The 20247-nt window shown below is 43.7% G+C and overlaps 1 protein-coding gene across 1 annotated transcript in view; it reads right to left on the reverse strand.

Moving 5' to 3' along the window:
* nwd1 (NACHT and WD repeat domain containing 1) overlaps nt 1-20247 on the reverse strand; it is a 78150-nt gene that overhangs the window by 20959 nt on the left and 36944 nt on the right. The window contains exons 13-18 of the mRNA XM_072267281.1: nt 18782-19054; nt 15271-15361; nt 9557-9711; nt 6722-6998; nt 4841-5391; nt 762-867 (exon numbers count right to left, since the gene is read on the reverse strand). Of these exons, the coding sequence (XP_072123382.1) occupies nt 762-867; nt 4841-5391; nt 6722-6998; nt 9557-9711; nt 15271-15361; nt 18782-19054 (1453 nt within the window). The remainder of the gene's footprint in view (nt 1-761; nt 868-4840; nt 5392-6721; nt 6999-9556; nt 9712-15270; nt 15362-18781; nt 19055-20247) is intronic.

The following is a 20247-nucleotide window of genomic DNA, read 5'->3' on the forward strand; positions in this document are numbered from 1 at the left end:
GTGTGTTTTCAGAATTCAAATAATCAGTGACATCTAACGTTCATAAATATCATGAAACAAGCTACCAAGAGCGTTTAAGAGCACAAGGAAGAGCAATGGGGGTATGCCAGTCGGTGCTGTGAGCCTGCCCCACCATCCAATGATCCAAATTGTCATTACCTTTCCGTACCCATGCTTCGCACTTAACACTGTCACTGTTGATAATATATATTCAATGACAGCTCCACAGGCTCCGTGGGGTCAAGAATTTCAGAGGTTCTCAACCCTCTGAGAGAGAAAAATCCTTGTCAACTCCTCTGCAATCATCCAGACACTCTCCAGATACCTTCTCAGAATCCACCCTGTAAACACCCTCCATAGTTTGAGCAATGCACACTAAATGCTGGAGGAACGCAGCAGGTCAGGCAGCATCTATGGAGGGAAATAAACAGTCACCGCTTTGTGCTGAGACCATGATGAGGGACTCTGATTAAGGGTCTTAGCCTGAAGTGTCAACAATTTGTTTTCTTCCATGGATGCTGCCTAACCTGCTGAGTTCCTTCAGCATTTTGTGTGTGTTTTCAAGCATCTGCAGAATCACTTGTGTCTATGATTTGACACTCTAGTTTTATGTGTTTCAGGAAGATTCTTTCTCATCCTTCTCCATCCCACCTCATATGTCAACCGCTTCCTCCCATGATTCAACCCAATGAAGCCTTCTACAGATACACTCTTCCTTGCCTGTCAGTCTGGGTACCAAAGCAAGTCGCGGGGTCACTGACCATTCTGAACATCCCAGACTTTGATGCTGCGATCCTGGGAGCCGGTATAGATGTGGCGATCGTCCTGGGAGAACGCAGCACAGACTACGCCTTCGAAGAATGCGCCCTAATTGGGTAAGATGAGCAGAGAGTCAGCTATTTACAATGTACATTAATGATTTAGATGAAGGGATTAAAAGTAACATTAGCAAATTTGCAGATGGCACAAAGCTGGGTGGTAGTGTGAAATGTGAGGAGGATGTTATGAGAATGCAGGGTGACTTGGACAGGCTGGGTGAGTGGGCAGATGCATGGCAGATGCACTTTAATGTGGATAAATGTGAGGTTATCCACTTTGGTGGCAAGAACAGGAAGGCAGATTACTATCTGAATGGTGTCAAGTTAGGAAAAGGGGAAGTACAACGAGATCTAGGTGTCCTTGTTCATCAGTCACTGAAAGTAAGCATACAGGTACAGCAGGCAGTGAAGAAAGCTAATGGCATGTTGGCCTTCATAACAAGGGGAGTTGAGTATAGGAGCAAAGAGGTCCTTCTGCAGTTGTACAGGGCCCTGGTGAGACCATACCTGGAATATTGTGTACAGTTTTGGTCTCCAAATTTGAGGAAGGACATTCTTGCTATTGAGGGAGTGCAGCGTAGGTTCACGAGGTTAATTCCCAGGATGGCGGGACTGTCATATGTTGAAAGATTGGAGCGACTGGGGTTGTATACACTGGAATTTAGAAGGACGTGAGGGGATCTGATTGAAACATGTAAGATTATTAAGGGATTGGACAGGCTAGAGGCAGGAAATATGTTCCCGATGTTGGGGGAGTCCAGAACCAGAGCCCACAGTTTAAGAATAAGGGGTAGACAACTTAGAACGGAGTTGAGGAAAAACTTTTTCACACAGAGGGTTGTGGTTCTGTGGAATGCTCTGCCTCAGAAGGCAGTAGAGGCCAATTCTCTGGATTCTTTCAAGAAAGAGTTAGATAGAGCTCTTAAAGATTGCAGAGTGAAGGGATCTGGGGAGAGGCAGGAAAAGGGTACAGATTGTGGATGATCAACCATGATCACAGTGAATGGTGGTGTTGGCTCGAAGGGCTGAATGGCCTACTCCTGCACCTATTGTCTATTGTATATTGTTAACACTCCCCATGTAAATTGGTATTTGGTGTACTATTGTAACATGTACCAGGGCACAGTAAAAAGCTTTCATCTGCATGCCGTCCAGACAGGTTATTCCATATGAACGCATACAGAATGCAGGTGAAACTCAGCAGGTCAGGCAACATCTATGGACAGGAATAGAGAATCGATGTTTCAGGCTGCACATAGAAACCAATCAACTTCTGATGGGCAGCAGGATTGTGTAGCAGTTAGTGTGACACTTTGCAGTGCCATGTCTCAGGGTTCAATCCCCACTGTTGTCTGTGAGGAGTTTGTACTTTCTCCCTGTGACCGCCTGGGCTTCCTCCGGGTGCTCTGGTTTCCTCCCACAGTAAGAATTAGTGAGTTGTGGGCATGCTATGTTGGTGCTGGATAGTTATGGGCTGCCCCATCAGATTGATACAAACTTTGCATTTCACTGTATGTTTTGATGTTTCAATGCGCATGTGACCAATAAAGCTAATCTTTGATCTTACTTTTTACAAATAATCACTTTCCCCAGTCTGTGCTAACTGTTTAAGCAATCTATAGAGTTAAAGCTGTTCTTCTGCTCTTTGAGTCATGGAGCTACACAACATGGAAACAGGGACTTCGGCCCAACTAGTCAATGCTGACCAATTTGATCCAGTTGAATCAAGTCTCGCTTACCTGTGTTTGGCAGACAAGTTTCTCAACGGTTTCTATCCAAATGCCTTTTACATGTTCTAATTGGATCCACCTCAACCAGTCTTCTACAGCTTGTTCCACATACCCACCACCATCCCATTTGAAAATCTTGTCCTCAGATCCCCTTAAAATTTTCCCCCCTCACCCTAAACCTACACCCTCTAGTTCTGGACTTCCCTCCCCTGAATAAAAGGCTGACATTTCTCCTTACCTGATCATTCTCACAATTTTAATAAACCTTTATAAAGTCATCCCTGAAACTCCTTTGCTCTAGTGAAAAATGTCCCAGCCTCTCTTTATAACTTCCCCAACCCCCACCCCCAGTTCTGGTAACATCCTTCTGAATCTTTTCTACACTGTCTCCAGCTTAATGGCATCTTTCCTAGAGCTGGTTGATGAAAATTACACACAAGAGTCTAACTGTGGTCTCACCAAGGACATGTACAGTTGCATCATGATGTCTCAACTCATGTAATTACTCCGATAGCCTCAAAAGGCAAAGGTGTCAAATGCCAACTTCACCACCCTGTCTGTACTTCTAGCTCTGAGATAATTTTCCTTGTACAGTACTGTGCAAATGTCTCAGGCACCTAGCTTTATATATGTGCCTAACACTTTTGCACAGTGCTGTGTTCCTCGCTTGTGAATTATTAAATTGTGACCTTTGCATTCAACTTCTGTGGAAGTGCCACACACATGTTGGTGATGCCATTATGTGTGCAGGTTGTGAAAATGGGGTGAGGTGATCACGCCTGAGCTAATTGGCTGGAGTCAACAGGAAAATAGTGCAGGGACTTCAAAGCTGACAAAACCATACTTTTAAATATGCAATATGCAAGTATGTGCAAGAACACGTGATGTTGGGTGGTACGTTTTTGAAATGCTCACAGACCTGATGTGTACATCAGTATTTGGATAGTGAGCAGTTACAATAGCAATATTGCTTAGAAATAATGTTACTTTTCAATTGTCTTTTTCAAATATTAATAATTCTTCAATGGGTTTCTTAAGTGTTTCATTTATTTCAATCTGTCTCTGTTATACTTCCATTAATTGTAAAACAATGAAGACACATAAATAAGAAACAGGACACATCATTTTCCCTTTTAAAAGTCCATAATTATTGTTACTAATTTATTAATCAATGATTATCTCTGTTCAAAATTACCATGACGTGCACAAACATTTTTTTAGGAGGTGATTGCCAATTTCGGCACGTGTTCCCAGAAAGGTCCGCCACCCTTGAATTAGACAAGGCAGTGGAAGGTGCCATCTTTCTGATGAAGCATTAAACTGAAGCCCCCTCTTCTCTCTCAGATAGATACCAATGATTACAGGAAACTACACAAAGAGCCCACAGAAAAATGGTAGATACAGCCCAGTTCATCACAGGCAAAGGCCTTCCCACCACTAAGCACATCTAACGCCCTGCCACAAGAAAGCGCCATCAAACTTCAAGCACCCCCACCATCCAGGCCATGCTCTCTTCACACCGCTTGTGAAGGAGGTACAGGAGCCTTAGGTTCCTCACTATCAGGTTCAGGAACAATTATTACCCTTCAGCTATCAAATTCCTCAACCAGCATGGATAACTTCACTCACTTCAACACAGAAATGATTCCACAACCTATGGACTCATTTTCAAGGACTCTACAACTCAGGTTCTCAGTATTATTTATTTATTTGTTTGTTTGTTATTATTCTTATTATTTGTAGGATTTGCACATTTTGTCTTCTTTTGCACATTGGTCATTTGTCAATTGTTGTGTGTAATGATTCAATGATTCTATTGTATTTCTTTGTTCTACAGTGAGTACACACAAGAAACTGAATCTCAGGATTGTATATGGTGACATATATATACTTTGATAATAATTTACTTTAAATTTTGAAACAACAACATTCCTTTGGAGTATAAATTTAATTAAAATTGTAAATTAAATTGCATTTTGTGGGACCCTACAGTGTGCATGTAAGCTGCCGCCTCTCCAGGATTACAGAAGCAACCATGCTTCCAAAATGCACTCTACTCTGATTTCCCCAGCGAAGTTGCTCCAAAGCCAAGCAATTTCATTCATTTCACTGTGAGGCTGAACTGAAACACACTGTCTAAGAGAATGGGCCAAGCAGAACTATAAAATGGGAGCTGGGTAAGTATGGATAGGGCTAACTCTGGGAGGAAGAATGGGCTAGGTAGAATGGACAATGTGATGGACTGAAAGGCTTCTATATTCTGTGGCTGGACTCAAAACTGCTGCTTCTCACCTGGTAGAACATCTCCAGCTCCCATCGCCCACTAGACAGGTTCCACACTCTCTGCACGGGTCCCTGGCATCCGCTGAAGGCATACCGTTCATTGTGACTGGTTTCTAGACAGGTAACTCTGCTGTCGTGAGGCACCAGTGTCGTCGGGGACGAGCTCTCGGCGCGGTAAAGGTGCAGCGTCCCTGTGTCCGTGCCTAGCAGCAGGCTGCAGTCTGAAAGGACGGCGACACTGGACGGGGTGGACCCAGGTGGGACAGTGACCATGAAGAGGACCTGGCCCAGCACCGGGTCAGACCCCGCCACGCCCAGCGCGTACACCAGCGCTGAGCTGCGGTCAGCCAGTACCAGCCTCTCCTCGCAGCTGCTGAGGGCGAGGCACTGAATGGCACCACCGTGCCCAGGTGGGGTCTGGTGCTCCGGCTCCCACTGACCCCTGATGCAGAAGACTACCAACGAGCCGGACCTCAGTCCGCAGATCACCGACTCTCTCTGCTGGGCGACAACCAGGCAGCAGAGCTCAGAGTTGGCACTGAGGGTCCGGAGCGCCACACCTATGGGAAGAAGGCCCAGAATTAGTCATGGGTAACCGCACTGCTGATTCCTCAGCCCTTTGCGGACGCAGCCTGCCATAAGACACAGGAGCAGAATTGGGGCATTCATCCCCTCACCACCACCATTCAATCGTGGCTGTTTTATCTTCCCTCTGAAACCCATTCTCCTGCCTTCCCTCTGAACCCCATTCTCCTCCCTTCCCTCCAAGTGCTTCGATGCACCTACTAATCAAGAGCCTATCAATCTCCACTTTAGATGTACCCAATGAACGGCTCCAGGCAAGAGGCTACACTGAGGATTAACGCAGGCATCGGACAGACAAAAAAAATCCCTGTTGCCGCAACAAGGGAAATGGGAGCGTTGCACTCGGTTGTGGGAGCTACGTTTCCGAGGGAGTGGCAGAAGGGTGGGAGAATGAGACCTGTTCAGGGTTGGGAGATACCTTTGCAGAAATAATCCTGGGATGAGTGTGTTTGTTGGCTGAGGAGAGACTAAATAGACTGAACCTATTCTCTGTAGATATGAGATGAGTGCATTGAAACTGAAAACATCTTCAAGCTTGACCCAATAGGTCACAACTTCCCTGACTAAGAATCTGGAACCATGGACAGCAGTTTCAAAATGATCATTCAACCATTCAGAAACAAAATGAGAAGAAATGTCTTCACCCAAGAAAGTCAATCTATTGATTCCTGTGCCCAAGAGACCGTGGAGGCTCAGTCAATGAATATAGACCTTAGAGCATTACAGCACAGTAGATGTCCTTCAGCCCACAATGTTGTGCCGACCTTTTAACCTACTCCAAGATCAATCTAACCCTTCCCTCCCACATAGTCCTCTATTTGTTTTTTATCCATGTGCCTATCTAAAAGTGTCTTTGAATATCTCTAATGAAACTGCCTCTACCACCAGCCTTGGCTGGGCGTTCCATGCACTCGCCATTCTCTGTGTTAAAACAACTACCTCTGACATCTCCCTTATTTTTTCCTCCTTTCCTCTCAATTAGCCATTGCCACCTGAGGAAAAAGTGGTGGCTGTCCACTGTATCTATTCCTCTTATCATCTTATTAAGTCTCCTCTCACCATATATTTAAGAAAAAGATCAATAAAGTTTTGGATATTAAGGGAATTGAAGTGACAAGTTGAACTGCAAGAAATTAACTCTGAGGTAAAAGATGAGCTCTAACCTTATTGAATGGCTTAGACAATACCTAATTAGAAACTTCACTGATTCATGTCCATCTTGGGATGTAGAGAGGCCAATGTAAAGATGACACCTTTGTATTCAATCTTATTTATGTTTAATAATTTAGAGTCATCTACAGTCACCTTCTTCAGAGTTCCAAACGACGACTTTCTTTGAGTCCCCCATTTTCGGAAAGCACACCAAGCTGCCATCTTGTGCCAAGCCAGTGATCGTACTGCGGTTATGGAACGGCGTAACTGTGGTGTGCTGTCGGTCATAGCTAAGGTTCCAGATTTTAAGGTAGTAGGCACTGCGTGAGGTGGAAATCAAGGTGTTCCCAGAAAGCAACACCGAGGTGATGGGAACTCCCATTCCTTCTATCGAGTCCATCAGCTTGACATCGGGTGACAAGCTCCACACCTGGAAAAAAGGAATAAACAAGGACTCATTGTACTCTCTAAAATCTGCCATTTTACAAGTCGGTATTCCAGGCAAGCTCTTGACTAGGCTCTATAATTATGTGCTAGCATTGGAGGGGGTTCACGAGAATTATCCCAGGAATGAAAGGGTTAACACATGAGGAGCGCTTGATGGCTCTGGACCTTTACTCGCTGGAGTTTAGAAGAATGAGGAGGGGAGACCTCATTGAAACCTATTGAATATTGAATGGCCTACATAGAGTGGACATTGAGATAATGCTACCAATATTGAGGGGATCTAGGACCAGAGGGCAAATCCTCAGAACAGAAGCACATCCCTCTGGATCAGAAATGAGGATGAATTTCTTCAGCCAGAGGGTGGTGAATCTGTGAAATTCATTGCCTAGATGGCTGTGGAGGCCAAGTCATATTTAAAGTGGAGGTTGATAGGTTCTTGATTGGTAAGGCCATCAAAGGTTAAGCGGAGAAGCAGGAAAATGGGGTTGAGCGGGATAATAAATCAGATATGATCGAATGGCGGAGCAGATTCGAGGGGCTGAATGGCCTAATTCTGCTCCTATGTTTTATGGCATTAACCATGGTAACACAGTAGTTATATTACTGGATTAGAAACCTAGAGACACAGATTAATGATCCAGAGACCTGAGTTTGTATCCTTTAATATGAAATAAAATCAATAATAGTATGCATTAAACTGCAGTAGAGTTGTAATAACCCATTTTATTTAGTAGTTTCCTTCAGGTCTAAAGTACATGTGACTCCAGTCCAATGGCAGAGTGGTTGGAGAGTCAGAAATTCCATCTGAACTGGCTTAACAAACCACCCAATTATTTCCAATCATTACACCTAGGTGTAGGAATGGAGCATTCTTAATGTACACCATCCAAAGACAGGGAACGGGATCAAGAATCAGATGCCCAGGGGCCAAACAAGCCTCCATCTGATCTGGGCCCTAGTCCAGATATAGGTCCTTGAGCAGCTCTTGAACCATTGTCCATGCAGCATGAATATTTCACTTGAAAAGGTATGTTACTAATAGGAACAGGTGCCTTATGTAAGTGGCCTTTGGAAGTGCTCTTGACTGTAGAATTGGTCCTTCTTGGTAGGAGGCTGTGTGCCTGGTTAAAGAAAGTTACTCCAGGAGAAGCCTCTCTAATGAGGGAATATCACCAGGCACTTCTTCCGCCAAAGAGCAGAAAGGTAACTTAAACCCTGGAATTTAGTTATTCACCATAGTTACGCATGTTTGAGGTTAAGAAAACATCTGACAGCCTAATAGAGTTCACCATTTTGTATTGTTAATTCATACTATTGTAAGGTCAGAATTTATTTCTCATTCCATAGTCTTCCTTTTTGCAGGAAGGGATTATCTTCAGTGCTTGTGGTGGGTAGGGAGATACTGATGGCGGCATGTATACACGCAGTGGCCTCTTGGAGGCCAATGAAAGGTGCTTTTTTTTCCTTTGTTAAATGTATTTTTATACATAGTAAGCCTATTCTTGACTCCAATATCTACCTGTACAGCAGGTCCACAGCATTAGTGAGCTGCTCATTGTTCGAAGAGCCAGCCAGCAGTTCAGAGAAAGTAAGCCGGCCCATTGGGCCGAGAGAGTCACGTCAGGCCATCAGGCTAGGGAGGTCAAGTCAGGCCGTCGGGCCGAGGGATTTGAATCAAGCTGTCGGGTCTGGGGATTTGAATCGAGCTGTCAGGTCTGGGGATTTGGATCGAGCCGTTGGGCTGTTGGGCCTGGAGATTTGAGTCCATCCATTGGGCCGTTGGGCCTGGGGATCCGAGCTGGGCCTTCGAGCCTGGGATTTGAGTAGTGTTGCTGTGCTGGGAGATTCATGTCAGGCCATCAGGCTGGGAGATTTGTGTCGGGCCGTCGGGCCACAGGAGAAGCCAGAATGGGCCCAGAAGAGCTGACCTGGATGCAGACCATGCTGCTGCGTGCTACTTGGAGGCACTGGAGTTGGTGCCTTCGAGTCGGCACAAAGGTGGTGTGGAGTGAAACTGTGAGTGACTGTCTTGTATTCTGTGATCGGAAGACTCTGTTGGACATTGATTGCTTCCCTTGTTTGGTGGTGACAGACAGGCAGTGAGGCAACAGAGAGAACTAGGCCTCAATCCTCGGGACTGCGTTGTAGTGTGGCATCTGGGTTCGGTCGGGGGTGGCCTCTCCCTTTGGTGCTGCCCTCCAGTGTTCGATTGGTGGAAGTTCAAGCTGCACTGCCAGGAACCATCAATTTGCAGGACATATTGCTCAGGGTCTTGGACTAAAAAAGTGTTTCCTTACATGACTGTTCTTTTTTTAACTTTCTCATTATTTTTGAATGCACATGTATGTTTTTGGGCCCAGAAGAACGCTGTCTCATTCGGTTGTATTCATATATGGTTTGATTGAAGATTAGACCTGATTTGATTTGATTTGACTGAGGTTGAGCACCCCTGGGTTCAGAGGAAAGATTGGGAGGGACAAAGGAGATTTTTATGCATAGAACCCAGCAAGTCTAGTGACAATTCCAAAAATGCTGGCTTACCCGTATAGTCTCGTCAGCAGACCCAGTGATCAGCGAGCTTTCGTCCCTGCTGATTACAGCAGCGTGAACTTTGTCACCATGTTCCAAGTCCATCGGTGAGGCCTTCACAATCATGTTGCTGTCCAGCTTAAACACCCGAGCATACTTCCCAAAACCTGTAATTAAAATATAATCCAATTAGAATATTCAAGATGTGTATTTAATCACCCACCCTGAATTTATGTTGAGCACGTGTCTAGAACTCTGTGTTGAGGCAAAGCTCACAAATAGAATTCAGGGAACACTGGAACGCATGGATTCCCATTCAGGGGAGGCGGGGGGCACATTGTCTTTCCCTACATCTCCCTCGCTCTCCCCTCCCTCTTTCCGTGCAATAGTTTGGAATCTTCTGTCTGGGACAATGTATATCCATATGATGTCTCTTCTATCTGAGGAGTCAAAAAACAGGTGACACCATTATCTCAAAAGAGGAGTAATCTTCTCACAGAGGGTGGTGCAGTTGTGGAACTCTTTACCTCCGAGGCTGGGGAGACGCAGTCATTGATTTAAAACGACAGTTAATGGAATCATGAATTCATGGAATATAAAAGCAAGGATGTAATGCTGAGACTTTATAAAGCATTGGTTAGACCACGTTTGGAGTATTGTAAGCAATTTTAAGTCCCTTGTCTAAGAAAGGGTGTGCTGGTGTTCGAGAGAGTCCTGAGCAAGTTCACGAAAATGATCCTGGGAATGAAAGGGTTAAAATGTGAGGAGCATTTGATAGCTCAGGGCCTGTACATATTGGAGTTTAGAAGAATAAGGGGGATCTCACTGAAACCTGTTGTGTATTGGAAGGCCTAGACAGAGGGAATGTTGAGAGGATGTTTCCTATAGCAGAGGAGTCAGGACCAGAGGGCACAGCCTCAAATACACCAACGTCCCTTTACAATAGAGAGAAGGAGGAATTTATTTAGCCAGAGGGTGTTGAGACTGTGGATTTCATAGCCACAGATGGCAGTGTTAGCTAAGTCATTGGGTACATTTAAAGCAGAAGTTGATAAGTTCTTGGTTAATAAGGGTGTCAATGGTTAAAGGGAAAAGGCAGAAGAATAGGAGTTGAGAGGGATAATACATCAGCTATCATGGAATAGTGGAGCAGACTCAATGAGCTGAATGGCCTCTGGCTGCCACCATTGCTAAGGCTGTATCTCGGCGGGCTTGAGAGTCAAATGCCATCCTTCTAACCTTATTTCAGACAATTAACATTTCAGATCCACATTTCTTCAGAACTGTCAACTTTCCTCTTTACCATTTATTTTTTACATTGTACCTGGGCAAAGCCCATATGACACTTAGAGAGTCTGTCCACAAGCACTTTCCTTCATGCCTTATAAACAATCATTCCCACCCCCCCCTTCTTTTTTTGGTACCTCTTAGATGAATACTGAAATATTCCAAAGTGCCTGGAACTTTAGATGGTCTTGATCCTAGTTATTGCGAGATGATTTTTGCTGCTGAATGGGGCACGTAGCATCGTTAGTCATTAGAAAATGCAGGGATCACAGAGCACTGGGCTGAAGGAGGTTACAGTGATACCGTGAGGATTAGCCACACAAACTTTAAACGTGAGGATGAGAATAAGGATTATTGTTGGCAGAATCTCAGATGGTGACGAGGAATCATACAGGAATGAGATAGATCAAGTTGTGCACAAAACAACAACCTCGCACTGAATGTCAGCAAGATCAAAGAATTGATTGTGAACTTCAGGAAGGCAAATTATGGAGAACGCACACTGACCATTGAGGAATTTTAGGAGCCTGAGGAAATCTGGTATGTCACAAGAGACTCTAGCAAATTTCTACAGATATACTGTAATATGGTGCCGCAATGTGTGCTGACAGACAATTGAACCCAGATAGGGAGGAATGACAAACTCCAATGTTGAGAAAAAAACATGAGTTTATTCATTGAAACTCCTACTGAACTTCAGTGGCTTGACCAAGCAACACTACAAGACAAATCATTCTTGAAACACACACACACACACACACACACACACACACACACACACACACACACACACACACACACACACACACCTCCATGATAAGCGCTAATTGAAAGTCTGCTTTAAATAATCACAGTCAACCCCGTGCCAATGGAAATAAAATTGACAAGATTAAACAGAAAGCCCAAGGGCTTAATGACTGTGGATAAGAAGATAATTAACAAATACACATGCAAGGTCGGTAAGGGTAATGAGATATGGTTGCATTTTGACTGGTTGCATCACTGTTTGCTGTGGAGACATCAATGCACAGGATCGTGAGAAGCTTCAGAGGTTGCCAGACTCAACCAGCTCCATCGACAACACAAGTGTCACCCATCTTCCAAAGGTGACATACATCATTAGGGACCCTCACCATCTGGGACATGTCCACTTCTCATTACTACTACAGTATTGGGGAGAAGGTACAGGAGCCTGAAGACCCCCACTCAACAATTTAGGAACAGCTTCTTGTCCTTTGTCACCAGGTTTCTGAATGGGTCCGTAAAACCATGAGCAAGATCTCACCATTCCTCATTCCCATTATTTATTTATTTACTTTATTATAACTTACAGTAACTACTAAATCATAAATATCACTTGTATTTGAACTGAATATTCTCTTTCTTTTTTAATCTTTTTATTATTTTCAAGTTCATAAACAGGACAATAGTGATACAAAGAGATTGGAATTACCTCATTGGTAATAAACACATACAAGAGAAGCTACAAATAGTACAAGTGTAATAGACTTCCAAACTCTTAATATGAAGAGAAAAGAAATAAAAAGAAAAGGACATCACACAGAAAACCCCCAAAAAAACAAAAACAAAAAAAAAAAAAAATCAAACAGAACAAAACAGGGCTGAACCAATATATTAGATTGAATACATTCATTAATGTCGTCAACTCTGCTCCTCTATTCATATATTCTAAGTTAGAATGTTCTCAACCATCTCTTGGCGTATCAAAGAATCTGTAATACATTCAAAACCAATCAGGCCTGATTTCCCGTTGAAGATAATTTTGTTTAGCTCATTCTGAAGCACATCAACATTAACAATGTCTAAATATTAGTCTAATTTATCAGTCTGAAGAGTGACCCTCACTTTCTTTGTGAAAACGAACATCCTTGAATAGGAAGCAGCGCATTGCAACATTTCCAGAAGTAATTGGCCATGTCTTCAGGAGTGGGTGAAGGGGCCTGAGACGAAGTGCTGTGAGAGCTTGGTCATGAAACATCTCAACTTCTGCCTGAGGAGAGACTTAGATCTGCTCCAATTTGCCTACCAGCACAATAGGTCTACAGCAGATGTCATTTCATTGGCTCTTCACCCAACCCTGGTACAGTGAAGATACGTACATCAGGATGCTCTTCATTTACTACAGCTTGGCATTCAATACCATTATCCCCTCAAAGCTAATCAGTAAACTTCAAGACTTAGGCCTCAATACCACCTTGCACAACTGGATCTTCAATTTCTTCATTTACTGTCAGTTCAGATTGGCGACAACATCTCCATCAGCACAGGTGCACCACAAGGCTGTGTGCTTAGCTCCCTGCTCTATTCACTTTATGCTTATGATTGTGAGGGTCAGCACAGCTCCAATGCCATTTTCAAGTTTTCTGATTACTTCACTGTTGTGGACTGGATCAAAGGTAGTGATGGGTCAGCATATAGGAGGGAGATTGAGAATCTAGCTGAATGGTGCCAAAACAACAACGTCCCATTCAACGCTAACAAAACAAAAGAAATTATTATTGACTACAGGTGGAAGAAACTGGATGTCCAGGAGAGAGTCTTCATCAGGATTTCAGAGGTGGAGAGTCAGCAACTTTAAATTCCTTGTCGTTATCATTTAGACCATAAGACACAGGAGCAGAATTAGGCCATTCAGCCCATTGAGTCTGCTCCGCCATTCCATCATGGCTGATTCCGGATCCCATTCAACCCCATACACCTGCCCTCTCACCATATCCCTTGATGCCCTGACCAACCAGGAATTTCAGAGGATCCAGCACGTAGTTGCCATTTCAAAGAAGACATACTTTATTAGAAGTTTGCACAGATTTGGCATGTCATCTAAAGCTTTGACAAACTTCTATAGGTGCACGGTGGAGAGAATACAGCCTGGTACAGTAACATCAATGCCCTTGAACAGAAAAAAAACTACAAGAAAAATTTGGATACAGCCTAGTCCATCACGGGTAAAGCCCTCCCCACAGTTGAGCACATTTACAAGGAGCGCTGCTTCAGGAAAAGAGCATCAAGGACCCCTACCAGCCAGGCTCTCTTCTCACTCTGCCATCAAAAAGGAGGTACAGGAACCTCAAGTCTAACACTGCCAGGTTCAGGAACAGTTATTACCCCTCAACTGTCAGGCTCTTGAACCAAAGGGGATAACTTCAATCACCCCGATACTGAACTGATTCCACAACCTATGGACTCACTTTTAAGGACTCTACAATTCGTATTCTGAATATTTATTTATTATTATTATTTTTCTCTTTTTTTGTATTTGTGGGGTTTTTTTTTGCACATTGATTGTTTGTCTAAATCTGTGATATGCGGTTTTTCATTGATCCTGTTGTGTTTCTTTCTATTTTCTGTGAATGACCACAAGAAAGCGAATCGCAGGGTAGTGTATGGTGCCATATATATAGCTCGGTAATAAATTTGCTTTGTACTTTGAACATCTCTACACCTAGATTAATATCAACAGGAACTCATGGTGCCAGAATCAAAGTTAGGTTTATTATCACTGATGTATCTCATGAAATTTGTTGCTCTGAGACAGCAGTACAGTACAATACATAAAAACTATACATTACAATATAAAATATATATAAAAAAATATATAGTGAAAAAGAGAGCAAAGGTAGTGAGATAGTGTTCATAAGTTCATTGTCTATTTAGAAATCTCATGACAGAGTGGAAAAAGCTGTTCCTAAAACGCTGAGTGTGTGTTTTCAGGCTCCTGTACCTCTTCTCTGATGGTGGTAATGAGATGACGGCATGTCCTGCGATGGATGCAACCTTTTTGAAGCATCGCCTTTTGAAGATGTCCTCGGTGGTGGGAAGGCTAGTGCCCATGGTGGATCTGGCTGAGTTTACAGGCCTCTGCAACTCTCTCAGATCATGTACAGTGACCATTTCATTCCAGACACTGATGCAACCAGTCAGAATGCTCTGTACGGTACATCTGTAGAAATGTGCTAGAGTCTTTGGAGACAGACCAAATCTCCTCATATCCTTGTTGGGATATAGCCGCTAGTGTGCTTTCTTTGTAATTGCATCAATATGTTTGGTCCAGGATGGATCTTAAGAGATGTTGATGCCCAGGAACTTGAAACTGCTCATCCTTTCCACTTCTGGTCCCTCAGTGAGGACTGGAGTGTGTTCCCCTGGACTTTCCCTTGAGGGAACGAACGAACGAACACACACACACACACACACACACACACACACACACACCCCTTCCTCAGTGGATGACTGTGACTGTACAATATGTGGAACTGAAACAAGAGAGGAAGGGGTTGAAGAGCATGACAATATCATAAAGGACTAGAAACTTGTAATGGAGAATTTGCTATGAGCTCACAATCCTGTGCAGAATGAAGAAAAGGGCTTAAGATGAAAGGGCAAACCACGGTTTGAAAGCTACGGTTGAATGTCCTTACCTGCTACCATCCACTTCTCACTTTCTGATGTAACCAGGAAGGTGACTGCTAGGTTGATTTTCTCTCTGACACAAGTCCCATCCAAAGACACCTGTTTAGGGAAAAAGAGAACTTCTCAGGACTGGAGCTGAGCCGAATTGGATAGGGCAAATTATTGAATCACAAACTGAACAGGATAAGGAAAGTCATTCTGCTCCTAACTCTCCCAGTCCTGGCAGCTGACAGGCTTTTCCCAGCTCAGTCCTCAACCCTTTCCAGGATCCCTCCAAGTGAGGGCATTTCCCAGAAGTCTAACAGAAGCAGAATGGCCAGGGAGTGCTGGCAGCAGCTCGTCTTTCAGTTTGCTGGAAGTCTGGACCCTCTCTAACTGCATGGACAGTTTAAACTATTTCCACCTTCCTGCTTGGGGGTCAGGCACCTGGCTTAAGAAGGGCCAATATTAAAATGGAGAAATTCCTCCTCCAACCTAACTATCAGGTCTTTGGCTGCAAGACTCAGTCCGGACTGTACTTAACAAGGTTAAAAAAAGAAGAACGTAATAAGTAGAAGCAGGAATAGGGCATTTCAGTCCACTTTCCGTAATCCAGCACCCAAGTAGATGATAGTTAATTGTTTTTTCATCAGTACTATTCTTCTGTACTTAACTCTAAATCATAAACACAAGAGATTCTGCAGACGCTGGAAAGCTACAGCAACACACACAAAATGCTGAAGAAACTCAGCAGCATTTATGGAGAGATATAAACAGTTGATATTTCAAGCCTAGACCCTTAACCAGAATTGGAAAACAAGGCAGCAGAAGCTAGAATGAGAAAGTGGGGGGATGAGGGGGGAGTACAAGCTGGCAGGGGATAGATGGGACTAGGTAAGGGGGAAAGTAGGTAGCTGGAGGGAGTGGGGAAGAAGCAAGAAGCTGAGAGGTGATGGGTGGAAAAGGTAAAGGGCTGAAGAGAAGGGATTTATTAGGAGAGGACAGTTGTGTCCTTCCGGCATTTGATTGTGTTGTAGTAACTCCATATCCCCTGACTTCCATCAAATCAAAAATCTATTGATTTCAGTCCTGTGTTTAGTTTTGCTTGCCTCATTATAGGAAGGAAGAAGAAACTTTAAAGAAAGTGCAGTGGAGATTTGCAAGGATACCGCCTAGATTAGAGAGAATATTTTATGAGGTTTGGTTGAATGAGCTAGAACCTGTCAATATTCGAAAAAGGCACATAAAAAGGGCAATGTTAAGGTAGTCATTGGGGAGGGGGATGGGTGGCACATGATAAAATTGGTCAAAGTCAGCTTGGTATTCTTAAGGAGAAACCTTGCCTGACAAATCTGTTGGAATTCTTTGAGGAAAAGCAAGCAGGAGAGAGAAAGCAGAGTTGGTGGATGTTGTTTAAATGTTCAGAAGGCCTTTGACAAGGTGTCGCACATGAGGCTGCTAAACAAGATTAGGACCCATGGAATTACAGGCAAGATAGTACCATGGATAGAAGATTGGCTGATGGCAGGAGGCAAAGAGTGGGAATAAAGCGGGGCTTTACTGGTTGGCTGCCAGTGACTAGTGATGCTCTGCAGGAGTCCGTGTTGGGACCACTTCTTTTCATGCTATATATCAATGATTTGAATGATGAAATTGATGGCTTTGTGGCCAAGTTAGTGGATGATATAAAGATAAGTGGAGGAGCAGGTAGTGTTGAGGAAGCAGGGAGCAAAAGGACTTATACAGATTAGGAGAATTGGCAAAGTGGTAGATAGAAAATAGTGTAGAGAAGTGTATGGTCATGCATTCGGTAGAAGGACTGAAGGTGTGGACTATTTTCTGAATGGGGAAAAATTCAGAAACCAGAGGAGCAAAGGGAATTGGGAGCCCTTGTGCAGGACTCTCTAAAGGTAAACTTGCAGGATGAGTCAGAGGTAAGGAAGGCAAATGCAGTGTTGGCATTCATTTTGAGAGGACTGGAATATAAGAGCAAAGGTGTGATGCTGAGACTTTATAAGGCATTAGTCAGACCACTCGGAGTATTATGAGGATGTTTTGGGCTCCTTAACTAAAAAGGATGTTCTGGCATTGGAGAGTCCAGAGGAGCTTCATGAGATAGACCCCAGGAATGAAAGGATTAATACATGAGGAGCATTTGGTGGCTTTGGGTCTGTACTTGCTGACATTTAGAAGAATGAGGTGGGACCTCATTGAAACCTATCGAGTATTAAAAGCCCAAATACAGTAGACATGGAGCAAATGTTTCCTATAGTGGGGTTGTCTAGGACCAAAGGGCATGGCTTCAGAACAGAGAGATATCCCCTTAGGACAGAGATGAGGAGGAATTCCTTTAGCCAGAGAGTGGTGAATCTGTGGAATTCATTGCCGCAGACAGCTGTTGTGGCCAAGTCATTGGTTATATTTAAAGTGGAGGTTGATAGGTTCTTGATTACTAAGGGAGTCAAAGGTTATGGGAAGATGCAGGAGAATAGGATTGTGGGGGATAATACATTAGCCATGATTGTTGGGCTAAATGTCATAATTCTGCTCCTATGTCTTATGGTCTTGGCTTTGGAGCGAAGAAGGATTAGACTGTACAAGATGATAAGAGGCATAGATCAAGTGAACAGCCAGAGACTTTTTCTCAGGGCGGGAACGGCTAATACAAAGGGGCATAATTTTAAGATGATTGGAGGAAAGTAAGGGGGGGGGATGTCAGAGGTAAATTTTTTACCGAGGATGGTGGGTGCCTGGAGTGGTAGAGGCAAGTACATTAGGGATATTTAAGACTCTTAGATCGGCATATGGATGATAGAAAAATGGAGGATTATACAGGAGGGGAAGGTTGGATTAATCTTCGAGTGGGTTAAATTGTGGACAACATCGGGGGCTGAAAGGCCTGTACTGTGCTATAGTGTTCTATGTTCTATGTCAATTGCAGGAGATCCTGAGGAGTTTGCCACAAATGGAGTTTACCTTGGGTACAAATCCATTGCTTTGTTCCACAATGCTGTGCCAACAAATTAACCTACTCTACTATCAACCTAACGCTTTCCTCCTATGTCACCCTGCATTTTTCTATCATCTATGTGCCTATCTAAGAGTCCCTAGTGCATCTGCCTATACCACTACCCCTTACAGATTGTTCCGTGCACCCTCCATTCTCTGTAAAAAACTTACCTCTGACACTAACTTTCTGACTAGCAGTCTCAGCTCCCCATTATGGTTAACTGGAACGTCCACCCCAGAACAGGTGGAATTCACTAAAGCTTGACCGTGAACAGACAGTTTGTCTGCACAATAACCTTGCCCTATTAGCAGAGCTTCTGCTGCCTGTCACTCTATGCAGCACAATGTTCCTTTACATCTAGTTCATTGCTGACTGGTAGCTTTACCCTGAGATCTTTGGCTTGAATGAACACTGAAGATTTCTCTGAAGAGATAATATACAGGATACAGGTTGTGCTTTGCTCAGTGCTGGCTAGGTCCCGTAGCTGAACGTAGATCAACAGGATATTTCCCAGATACTAAATTCCATACCATTGCTACAATTCCATCGCTGAACGCCACTGCTACTCTCGGCTGACTTTTCAATGGAAGGATGCACACTGGTGTTGAGGTGCTTAGACCAGTGAGGTGGTGAGTGTTCTGTAAGATGCCCTTGACCCGGTCCCACACACAAAGTGTGGCCCCAGTGGACATGGTCAGGAGTGTGTTGTTGGAGCCCACCACTGCTGTGAGCGTTGTCTTGTCCAAGTTGCCACCTGATAGTTGGAACAGAGGTTCTCCATTTTCTAGGCGCCAACCCTTAATCTGGAAACAATCAGCATTGTAAGAAAGTTAATGGACAGCATTCAAACTTGTAGGAGAGGACATCACCAGAGACAGATTTAACAATCTTTGGGCGCCCCCAGCAAGAACAGCCACTTGGAAAGCAGCTTCTAACAGAACAGTTTACTAGATGAGATCTGAAAACCATTGCAAAAGAATCAGACACATCACTAAAACATCGATTGAAGATGTGTTTTCTTCAAAGGAAAGATGAGTAGTCCATGTGAGAATTCTTGCCTTGGCATTCTCCAAAGCACCAGCTTGGTACTGCTTCCTTGTGGGCAGCTCAGCTGTATGGGGCTGAGAGGGGTAATAAATCAGCCATGATGGAATGGTGGAGCAGACTCAATGGGCTGAATGGCCTAACCATGCTTCTATGTCTTATGGTCTTCATATTGGCCCTGTAATCTTACTCGTAAGAGCAGGGAATGATGTTTACTTTACACATCTATTAGATATACTAATTGAATATTGCCCTGGATGAAGAGGCAAGCCTTGGTTTCTCCTCTTCTGTAAATCTCCCTCCTCCTTCACCCTTTGCTCCTATAATGTATGGGGGCAAATATCATTATGACAAAATTATCTTTTTTCTCTGCCGCTTCTCTCCCTTCTCTCTGTGTTGTTCTGCCGAACATCGTGAGCATGAAATGTTGGCACTGGAATGTATAGCAACATTTGTGGGCTGCCCCAGCACATTCCTAGGTGTGTTGGTTGTTAATCCAAATAACACATTTCACTGTATGTTTCCATGTACATGTGATAAATTAATCTGAATCTGAACCTCTTAGTCAACCAGACCAAACTCCCTTTGACATTTCCTTTTGTTTGCCCTCAAATATCTATCCATTTTTCCAGCCTCATGTTCATGGGTCCCACCGCTGTTTCCTCAATCCCCATTACAGTACTTAACCAATGACCATTCAACTACTGTTCCTAGTCTCATGTTAATTGATGCTTCCTCCTTCCAACCTTAACTATCCAGCCCACTTCCCATTCTTGCAAACTGCCGCTCACCTCCATCTCCCCACCCTCTTAAAAATTCCACCAGTGTGCTAATGCCTCCAAAACCCACGTATATCTCCCAAGATTTTCCAGTTGAATATTTTTCAATCTTACCAACTTTCCAATCCTTCACATCACTGAAATAATGTTTCAGGCTACTGCACAGGATTGAA

The sequence above is a fragment of the Mobula birostris genome, chromosome 9 (assembly GCF_030028105.1).
Source record: "Mobula birostris isolate sMobBir1 chromosome 9, sMobBir1.hap1, whole genome shotgun sequence".
Taxonomy (NCBI): Eukaryota; Metazoa; Chordata; class Chondrichthyes; order Myliobatiformes; family Myliobatidae; genus Mobula; species Mobula birostris.